Source organism: Herpailurus yagouaroundi, unplaced genomic scaffold (assembly GCF_014898765.1).
Source record: "Herpailurus yagouaroundi ecotype Mexico unplaced genomic scaffold, PumYag 141, whole genome shotgun sequence".
NCBI classification, from domain to species: Eukaryota; Metazoa; Chordata; class Mammalia; order Carnivora; family Felidae; genus Herpailurus; species Herpailurus yagouaroundi.
This window is the reverse complement of record NW_024412396.1, coordinates 15,825,443-15,835,902: the sequence shown is the minus strand read 5'-3', so window position 1 is coordinate 15,835,902 and position 10,460 is coordinate 15,825,443. Positions and strand designations below refer to the sequence as shown.

The 10,460-nt window shown below is 46.9% G+C and overlaps 1 protein-coding gene and 1 long non-coding RNA gene across 3 annotated transcripts; one reads left to right on the top strand and one right to left on the bottom strand.

Annotated features, from left to right (window-relative positions):
• Positions 1–17: 17 nt before the first annotated feature.
• On the top strand, positions 18–9,198 carry FOXA1 (forkhead box A1). 2 transcript variants are annotated; one of them, XM_040476982.1, is made up of 3 exons: positions 18–274; positions 2,533–3,853; positions 8,876–9,198. In XM_040476982.1, exons 1-3 carry the CDS (start codon positions 203–205, stop codon positions 9,049–9,051), a joined length of 1,569 nt encoding a protein of 522 aa, XP_040332916.1. In that variant the 5' UTR covers positions 18–202; the 3' UTR covers positions 9,052–9,198. The 2 variants fall into 2 exon arrangements, with proteins under 2 accessions (XP_040332916.1, XP_040332917.1); XM_040476983.1 differs by lacking the exon at positions 8,876–9,198 and having other exon boundaries at positions 22–274; positions 2,533–4,027.
• LOC121031676 (uncharacterized) lies at positions 5,609–7,996 on the bottom strand. The gene is made up of 3 exons (XR_005790841.1): positions 7,754–7,996; positions 6,898–7,101; positions 5,609–6,241 (listed from the first exon to the last, which is right to left on the bottom strand). It is a non-coding gene; the product is annotated as an uncharacterized LOC121031676 (long non-coding RNA).
• Positions 9,199–10,460: the final 1,262 nt, after the last annotated feature.

Here is a 10,460-nt window from a genome sequence, read left to right as displayed (position 1 = left end):
TGCCCCCGCCCGCCGCGCCGCCTCCGCCGCGCACGCCGCGCCCCGCAGCGCCTGGCTTCCTCCTTGCTAGGGTGGCGTTGGGCTGGCGCGGGCGTTCGGGTGACTGCAGCTGCTCGGCTCTCCGCCCCCCGCCCTGCGCCGCGCGGCTGCCCCGTCGCTTCGCACAGGGCTGGATGGTTGCATCGGGCAGGGTGGCTCCAGGATGTTAGGGACTGTGAAGATGGAAGGGCATGAGAGCAGCGACTGGAACAGCTACTACGCGGACACACAGGAGGTGAGAGGCGGGCGGCAGGCGGGAAGCTCCCGAAGCCGGTGCGGGGGGACGACCGGCAGGGTGGGCGGCTGGCGGGCTGTGGGCGCCTTCTCCGTGCCATCGCTGCCTGCCCACCCCCCGATGTGATCCGGCCCAGGCCTTGGTCGGGCCTTGGAGCCCGATCCGCTGCCCCGCGAGGGAGGCTGGATCTCGGCGCTTGGAGCGGGCCAGAAGGTTTTAGGAAACTGTGGGCTTTTAAAGCACCCTCTCTGGAAAGCACTTGCCTCTTTGCGGAGAGCGAGAGCCGGAACCAGGCCCGGGGTGCCACGGGTTGGCGGGCGGGCGCCGGCACGAGTTGGAGGTAACTTTAGGAAAGACAGAGCTTGTCTGCAGGGCGACCTCTTCCTCCCATGGTTGAATTCGAAGATGTCTTCAGATGAAAGCGCGCCGCCGTTAAGTTGAGCGTCTTAATAATGAAACGATTCCGAAATTTTATGAAACTTCTTTAAAAGCCCTGTTTGGGGAGAAGTGTGCTCATTCTACCGTAGAACCGCTGGGTGGCGCTGGTGCGAACTGACTTTTCCTCCAGCACGGCGAACCGGGAACCTGTTTCTCTTCATTGTCCCCTTGGTGGCACGTTCATGTGGTTTATTTTACAATGTGCACAAAGGGATTGTGAGGAAAACCAGGTACAGGCAGGACCACCATCTACTAGAAATATTTCTCTGGAAACAGCTGGCGATTAACCCCCAAAAGTTCACCATTGTTAAAAACACTTAATGATATTGCCTTGGAATAATCTTGGGGAGAAGAAAAGAAAAAAAAAAAAACGAAAGTAAAAAATACTTTAAGACATGGACAGAAAAATGTAGAATCAGGAAATATTTTTATGGTAATTGTTTTATTTAGATTTGTATATTTTTATATTTACAAACTTAGCTTGAGTTTATTTGCATACCATAGCAGAGTGTTAAATCTGTACAGATTTTATGTTTTCAAATGGAATTGTATTTGCTGATGAAAAACTTTATATTATTTTTATTAAATTATCAGAAGTTTTTATGTTTCTGACTGTATACTGTTAACATATATAGTGCATTCCCAAATTGCTGTTGATAAGGGTTTTCTCCTACTGTTGGCTTAAAAATGAGCTCAGAATTCTTCCTCGGGTTTAATTCAATGCAGTCATCTTGACCCACTAGTCAATGAAGTCCCCTATGGAAAGAGCTTCCTTATAGGTTAAAGCTGAGAATTGGGAAATAGAATAGCATTAAGAGAAAGTAAGTCGACTTTGATTTAGAAATTTAAAGTGAGATTTTAAAGCCAGTCTTTGAGATGATCCGCAGCAATGTAACAGTATGTGAAACAAAATAGATTATACCGACAAACTGTGTCACCAAAATTTTTAAATGTTATGGGGCTGAAAATAGATAACGAAATTGATGCAAGTTTTTGAATGTCTTAAAGAGATGTACATGTGAAGTCATGCTAAAGTTAAGTGTAGTGCATTGATATTATTAATCACCCCTCCCTGCCCCTTCTCTTCTTGTAGATCTATTTTTAATTTTTCTCCAAACTTATTTAACTTGAGTTTCTTTCCCTTTTAATATTACAGTTGCTACAAGTAGATGGGAAACACTACTCGTAAATATTATAACAAAGTCACCATTTGGGGGAAAAAAATGCTAAGGGTGTATAAAGCCAGTTGTTGAGAAATGGATGGGTCATACGGCCATGAATGATTAGTCCTATCAGGGAGAGTTTAATTAACAGCCACCCCGTACAACAGAGTGCTCCGCGGTCAGCTCAGGCTTAGGCAAGATAGGCACAGAGCTGGTGTTTCTGTTGCACACCCCCAGGCTGCACCGCCTTTTTTCTCTAGTTTGGTTAAAACTCCTTTTAACCAAAAGGGCTTTGCTGAGGCCGGCCTGGGGTGGAGACTGGGATACCAACTGGCGTGGATGGGGTAGGCGATGGAGGGACCTCAGAAGCCGGCCCCTGGGCCTGGCATGTAAGGCGATTACACATCTTCCTGGGGACATATTTTCTGTGAGCGCTTCTCTTTCATGCCTGCCGCGATAGGATTTTTCCCCTGCCGCGCAAGACATTTTTTTGCTCTTTCTAGGGAGGGCGCCTGACGGTTTGCCCCGGGTGGGGGGTCCTATGCTTTGCAGAAATGCTCTCTGCAAATCTCCGGGTTTGCCCCGGGAGGATCGGCCGCCCGCGCCCACCACTAACCCCGCCCTTTGGGGCCTCTTCACTTGCTATCTCTGCTCCAGGCCTACTCCTCGGTCCCCGTCAGCAACATGAACTCGGGCCTGGGCTCTATGAACTCCATGAACACCTACATGACCATGAACACCATGACCACCAGCGGCAACATGACCCCAGCTTCGTTCAACATGTCCTACGCAAACCCGGGCCTGGGCGCCGGCCTGAGTCCGGGCGCGGTGGCTGGCATGCCAGGAGGCTCCGCGGGCGCCATGAACAGCATGACGGCTGCGGGCGTGACGGCCATGGGGACAACGCTGAGCCCCGGCGGCATGGGCGCCATGGGCGCGCAGCCCGCGGCCTCCATGAACGGCCTGAGCCCCTACGCCGCTGCCATGAACCCGTGCATGAGCCCCATGGCGTACGCGCCGTCCAACCTGGGCCGCAGCCGAGCGAGTGGCGGCGGCGACGCCAAGACTTTCAAGCGCAGCTACCCGCACGCCAAGCCGCCCTACTCGTACATCTCGCTCATCACCATGGCCATCCAGCAGGCGCCCAGCAAGATGCTCACGCTAAGCGAGATCTACCAGTGGATCATGGACCTCTTCCCTTATTACCGGCAGAACCAGCAACGTTGGCAGAACTCCATCCGGCACTCGCTGTCCTTCAACGACTGCTTCGTCAAAGTGGCGCGATCCCCGGACAAGCCAGGCAAAGGCTCCTACTGGACGCTGCACCCGGACTCCGGCAACATGTTTGAGAACGGTTGTTACTTGCGCCGACAGAAGCGCTTCAAGTGTGAGAAGCAGCCAGGGGCCGGGGGCGGAAGCGGGAGCGGAGGCGGCGGCGGCGGCGGCGGCGGCGCCAAGGGCGGCCCGGAGAGCCGCAAGGACCCCTCGAGCGCCGCCAACCCCAGTGCCAATTCTCCCCTTCATCGGGGCGTGCACGGTAAGGCGGGCCAGCTAGAGGGCGCGCCGGCCCCCGGGCCTGCTGCCAGCCCCCAGACTCTGGACCACAGCGGGGCGACAGCGACAGGGGGCGCCTCGGAGTTGAAGACTCCAGCCTCCTCGGCGGCGCCCCCGATCAGCTCTGGGCCAGGGGCACTGGTTTCTGTGCCTCCCTCCCACCCGGCGCATGGCCTGGCACCCCACGAGTCCCAGCTGCACCTGAAAGGGGACCCCCACTACTCCTTCAACCACCCCTTTTCCATCAACAACCTCATGTCCTCCTCGGAGCAGCAGCACAAGCTGGACTTCAAGGCGTACGAGCAGGCACTACAGTACTCGCCCTATGGCGCTGCGTTGCCCGCCAGCCTGCCGCTCGGCAGCGCCTCGGTGGCCACCAGGAGCCCCATCGAGCCCGCAGCCCTGGAGCCAGCGTACTACCAAGGTGTGTATTCCAGACCCGTCCTAAACACTTCCTAGCTCCCTGGGACCGGGGGTTTGTCTGGCATGGCCATGCTGGTAGCAAGAGAGAGAGACACACAGAGAAAATCAACAGCAAACCAAACCACACATATCGAGCCGACAACAGCATAATAAAATCCCAACTATTTTTATTTCATTTTGTGTGTGTGTGTGTGTGCACAATCTTTTCCCCAGTGCAAAGGACTGTTACTTTGTTATTATATTCAAAATGCCTTGTGTATATTATTACAAAGAAAACCCATCCCAAACCAACAAAAAATTTTTTCCTGCCAAGTTTAACGATCCACAAATGTATATATAAAATCTTCCTATTTCCTTATTCCTGTCCCTTCCCTCTTTTCCCTCCAGACACATTCCAGTCTGTGCAGGGTTTATTTAAAAAAAAGAAGAAGAAGAAGAAGAAGAAAGATGGTCAAACTTGTAAAATATTTGTTTGTGCTTCCCCCCCTTCCACCACCTGAGCTCTCCACAAGTTTACAGGTCTATGGCAATACTCTTAACCATATGAACTGAAAGAGTGAAGAAACAAGTAGACACTAGGGACTATTAAAAGTATTTGAAGGACAATACTGCTGTTATGCAGCAAAACATAAACTGATTATAAACATCAGAGCCATTTGTTATTCAGCTTACATTTCTGATACATTCAGATATGGAATACATATATATTATGTACGAACTTATTTATGCACATGCTCAGATATGTAGACATCCTCCATATATTTACATAACATATAGAAGTCATACGTAGGTGTTATACATGCTACATTTTCAAGAGTTGCCTGACCAAGAAGTTACAAAGACACCCCTCTCCCTTGTCCTCTCTACCCACATATAGCCCTGGGAATCAATTCCTCAAGAATTGCAATCCTCAATAACTCTGCTCCTTGCTTTGCAGAGTGCCATTGTCATGTCATTCTGAGGTCACAGAACATGTATAAAATTAGCTTCTCTGTATCTATACCATTTAAATAATATTTTTTTCCAGGAAAAAGGGAATATTACAATGTTGGAGGAGAGATAAGATATAGGGAGTGGTATTTCAAAATTTGGTCCAAGATCCCAAAATCCAATTGATTGTGGCCATTTTAATTATTGCCATCATGTGCTTGTTTCATTCAGTGTTAATGCACTTTTCACAGCTGGACATGGTGTTAGTATAGCCAGACGGGTTTCATTCTTCTTCTTTGCTTTCTCAATGTTAATTTATTGCATGGTTTATTCCTTTTTTTTTTCCCTTTATAGTTGAAATTACTTTAAATGATGGTTAAAATTACAAATTAAAAATGTTAATTTTATCAACGTGATTGTAATTAAAATATTTTGATTTAAATAACAAAAATGATAAATTTTAAGCCGTGGAATATGTTCTTGATCATTTGCAGTTAAGGACTTTAAATAAATCAAATGTTAACAAAAAAAGTATTTCTGTTATTTTCCTTAATTAAGTCCAAAATAGGAATTCTGATTATGATATTTTGCAAAGTCCGGCACTGAATATAAATGGCAAAAAGGAAAATGACCTAAAACAAAATTGTTTTGTTTATGTTTATTACATGAACTTGAGGCTAGTAAAAAGCAGTTACAGTAATGCAATAAAAGTGGGTAGATAAATTGATGTTATATCCCAATAATTGAGATTTTTAAGATTGTTTATTCCTGGTAATGTTTACTTCAGTTTTTGAGATGAGCTTAAGCCTTCTATTTTCCTTTGAGCCTGTCCACAATGAAATCAAATTCATTAATATAACTACTGTGCCCCCTTCCTCAATGTATAATTTTCCCTTATCTGAGAAGTATTCTAGGAGAATAAAATATCATATGTGGCTGATAAAATTAAGTTGTCCACAACAAAGAATCCTGAACTCTCTCTCTCTCTCTCTCTCTTTTTTTTTTTTTCCATTAAAAGAGAAACAAAACTCAACCATCATGGTTGCTTTGGAGGGGGTGAAGGGGAGGCAAGTTAATTCACTCCTGCAGGGGAAGCTTTGTGCCATCAGGACATTTCAGGGTAGCTGCTATTTTGTATTTTGTGAAGATACTTCTAAAAATACGGTTTCTAAAAATATCATTCCTGAGAACTTAAAGCTGATTTGTTTGCCTTCTAAGAAGCTTTTAAATGCAACTTCACACCCCTACAGTTGCTTGAGATCACAAAATCATTAATCTCCTTTGATAGTAGGCTCACTTTCCAGTCCACCTATTTCTTTGTAAATCTTGTTCGGATTGACATCAACAATAACAACACCAGCCCAAGCAGAGGCTAGCCTGCCTGAGCCCCTGTGTATGAACTCCATCCTCGCCAAGGCTTGAACTTGGACAGCCTTTACTTTGATCGCCCCACTCCACACTGCGGACAAGATAAAAAGAGCTGTGTGAGTCCCTTAATTATCGCGTAATTGCCTCCCCAGATGAGAGAAGGGGTGGCGTGTAGCACTTGAGAAAAATCCAGAAATCCAAGCCCTCCCCCCTACCCCCCGACACACACTTCAGCTAATGAAAGGAGGAGAGAGAAATAACTGGTTTGAATAATTTCAAAACCTAATTTAGAGGCCTCTCGGGAGGACATTAAAGTCCCAAAGAGAGGAAAAAGCTTTCAATCTCAATAGTTACTTATATTTATATAGCAGGTAAACAAAAGTTGGTAAATTCGAATTCCAAATGTGATATGAGGGCGTGAGTTTGGGCCTAGGAATTTTACCAGCCGCACTGAATCTAAATCGTCTACCCCTCGGTGATGTTCCCTTCCTCTCTTTAACAAATTAGCAATATCAATGTTTTGCTTCACCCTCTGGGCTTAAGTCGGCCTTAGCTCTCTGTTACTTGGCAAAGACTTTTTCTAGGCTTGCGGGGGGCGAGGCGCCGTTGGCTGACCACAGAGGCTACTTTGGAAATCTGCCTGAGAAGCTAGCACGGTGGATCTCGGGGAGCTGGACTCGTGGGGTTCTCAGGCGATTTTCCGCCACCTCTGGGCAGTAAACCGCCCCCTCCCCCCTCCCCGGGCACCTTGCGCGCGCTCTGCAACGTCTGGCCGAGGTGATCTGCGCCCCGCGCGTTAAGTTGTGCGCCGTTTGGGGCAAAGGCAGCCGGTTGCCGGGGAAGAGGGACAGAGCAGGCCCGCAAGCATCTCGGGGTGACAAGTGCAGTTAGTTCTTCATTGTTTGGGCATTTTCCCCTCCTAGCGAATAAATCTTCTGTTGAGCCCGAGACCTAAAAGTCAACAAAGAAGGCCAGGCGTCGCTTTACCGCTACTGTGGCCCAACGCCCGCGTTGCCGCGGCTGCTCCCGCTGCGTAATCCCTTCCTCGGAAACCCGGACACACAAACGCCGGAACGCCCGGGGCTGGGGCGCCGCGCCCCAGGGCCAGGAGGAAAACATCTGTGGTTCCGAGGGAGTGCCGGGACCCTCCTCGAGCGCGGCACCTTCTCGTGACCCCCGCCCGCCCCCCTTTTCGTCGTCGAGTTTCTGTATTTCTTCACCTCGGACACTCCCGTAGATGAGGGCCGGAAAGGGGATGCTGACCGCTCAGCCGCGGGCCACCGGGCTCGCTTTATTTAGGAATTTCCCTCGTGGTGGGGGAGGGGTCTCCGGATGGGGCGGGAGGGAGTGAGAAGGAAAAAAACCCAAAAAACAAAACCCTCCCTACAGACCCTAGAGCAAAGCTGCCGAGGCCCTCCGATGCAGTGACGACGCCACCACTGAGCACTTTTAGAAAAAAACAAAACTGTTTTGGGAGTGAGTGGAGTCCAGGGGAAGAGAACTTTACATTAACTTTCACCTGGTTCCGGGACTGACGCATTTTTTAAATTGATATGAAGAGAAGAAGACAACTAAACACAGATAGGGAAGAAGAAAAGCTCACCAGAAACTACACAACTTAGAAGTGTTCCCAAGTAGAAGGCAGCTCGGTCTGTTTCTACATGACGGCTGGTACAGTGTGTACGTCACAAATAAAATGTAATTTCCATTGTCCCTTCTTGAACTCTTCATAGCAGAATAAGCTGGTGAGAATTATTAAGGGAGGAGGGATGAAACAAGCAATCCTATTAAAGTTCTTAACTTCTGTTTTCATTTTCTGAAGCCTAGAATACTCAACTGATTTCACTGAAAGCATGCAAAAAAAACATTGTTTTTCTCAGGAGTCTAACAGATTTGAATGATCTACAGCATAAAAGAGTTCCTGGAGTGATAAAATGTAAAAATTTTGTTTTGGCACTTTGAAAAATTGATCTCAGTTCCACAAAAATGCTTATTCAGTTTCTTTGCAGAAACTTCTGCGATCAATTCAAATTCCTTTCAATGCAGACCAAAGTAGGAGACCTGTAGCCCAAATTAATTAACCTTTCCTTAAGATCAATTGGTTTTCTGTTGATTTAGCAGTAATAATGTAGAACATTTAGCTATAATGTATTTTAATGTGATACTTCAATATGTCAAGAGGAAACACTCATTGAAAAGATAAAATTGCTTAAATTATTTAATAGATGTTTAATAAATTTGTAGAAATATTTTATTTTCAAAAATTAAATCTTAATCGCTTATTTGAATTGTAGGAAAATGTGTTTTGCAACTAAATGGAGTTAAGACAATGTCTAATTAGTTCGAGATAATTATGTGCAAAACGTTGACTATTTGTAAACTACCTTGGACAAAATAGGTCAATAAGTTATGCAGAAATTTAGAAATAAGATTTTCTCAAATACAAGGAATCATTAACATCAATAGAAACTCATGAGAGTAAGAGTGTAATAAAATGAAACAAGTTGGAAGATTCTACAACCTTTTCATCTAGAAATAGAATCTATTTGGGGAGATATAAGGTGTGTTGTTTTTTTACAGCAGCCATTTCTGCAAGTTTTATTTTCTACCACTGATCCTATTTGGTGTATCCAAATAACATTTAACAGATTAAATGTTCTGGTTTTTTTTCTTCCAAATAGTTACATATAAGGCCATAATGGTTTCATTGGTGTCTCTCTTTTAGCTCCCAGTCTAGCTGGGTTCACTGAACTTTGGACCCTGCAGACTGCAACCCTCACCACCCTCGACTCCAGCCATCATTCTGGCAAGCAATATGGAGTTGGAGAATACCCATGCATTTCAATTTTAACGTGTACAATGCATACGTTTTCTTACTATAAACATTTTTTAAAAACCTGACAAGAGGGAAATCCTCACTTGCTACCTTTCTCTAACTTCTTCATTTCTCCAATTATGTCAGCTATGACTACAGAGCAAAAAAAGCAGAGCTCATGGTAAGCCCAAGCTCTCCTCTGTAGCCCAAGAAAGTGAGAAGCCACCTTCTCTCCAGATGCCACTTCTATATGTTCTACTCAATGTAAAGTATAAAAGCAGAATATTCTCCCTCAAAATCTGGGAAGGAAAAGGCTTAAATGAAATAGGTGCTTGGGGACCTCCGAATCCAGGTGGGATGCTGGTCAAGTCCCATCAAGATCAAGTTCAGAGCGGCCAGTACTAAGGCAGGCCTGACTCCCAGTTCTAAGTGTGAGGTTTCCCTTGGTTGACTTTATATTTCTCTCCTCAAGATTACATCACGGTCTTTTTTTTAAAAAAAATCCCTGAAACCCAGAAAAACAACCTGGAAATACCCCCCAAAGGACTACTTCGAAATAGGGAACAATGCATTCAACCGGAAATCTCTTTAGTTTCTTTCCTCTCTCCCATGAAATTTTAGTTACTCCTTTGCTTGTCTAATCATGTTCTAGGCCAGTTGTTGTTTTTTCCCTTTCTTTCACACCAAAGAGCTGGTATTTTAAAACACAACCAATATAATGAGAACTGTAAGGGGTTTCGTGGTGGTTTGTTTCGTTTATATATTTAACTTTAAGGACCCATTATGCACGAGGGAGGTAGGAGGCTCCCATTTAGTGCTACACTCTTAGAGAGCTGGTTTTCTTTGCGCGATCCAGTTGACCGATGCATTTTTGGAACGTTCCCCTAGCTCTGGGTCCCACCTGGGAGCCTTGCGCTTCTTCACTCCCATAGCCCAGCCACAACCGCCTAACCCAACGTCTGCTTAGCCGGAGCGCCAACTCCCGCCGCGTCTTTCACCGCTTTTGCCTGGGTGGAGGCCGATTCATCAGCTCAAACTGCAACGAGCCGTGTTGCGGCGCAGGGCAACGTCCAGGTTTCCTCACCTCTCCCCGGAGTCACACTGCCTTCTGCCGACACGCGCTTCCTTTGTGTTATGCCTGGCTAATATATTAATGGGGCGGATAACCCGGATCCTTTGTTGGGGGGTAGCGGGGGGAGGGGTGGAGACCGGGAAGAGAACGGAACAGCTCCAGTCGCTGACCCTTGGGCCGGAGTTCAGAGGAGGGAGGGTTGGCGGAGGGGGGCGCGGGATGCGAATGGAGGTGAGGAAAGTTCACGTTAAGGGCACTGAAAGTAAACTTAATTAACTTCGTGCAACAAGTTTTTGGAAAAGGTGGTCTGGTGCTAATGTCCTGTGCTGGGTTCAGAATTGCGAGGCGGGACGCCGCGCACGCTGGAGAAACCGCCCGGCTGGCTGAGCGGGCCGCGCGCCTGCTGCTGGGTGTCCGCCTGCC

Bases quoted from the DNA above. Each gene is read 5' to 3' on its own strand.
- FOXA1 (XM_040476982.1), top strand. From the start codon at position 203: ATGTTAGGGACTGTGAAGATGGAAGGGCATGAGAGCAGCGACTGGAAC. The intron at 275-2,532 runs GTGAGAGGCGGG...TCTCTGCTCCAG, and splicing joins ACTACGCGGACACACAGGAG to GCCTACTCCTCGGTCCCCGT. The intron at 3,854-8,875 runs GTGTGTATTCCA...TCTCTCTTTTAG, and splicing joins GGAGCCAGCGTACTACCAAG to CTCCCAGTCTAGCTGGGTTC.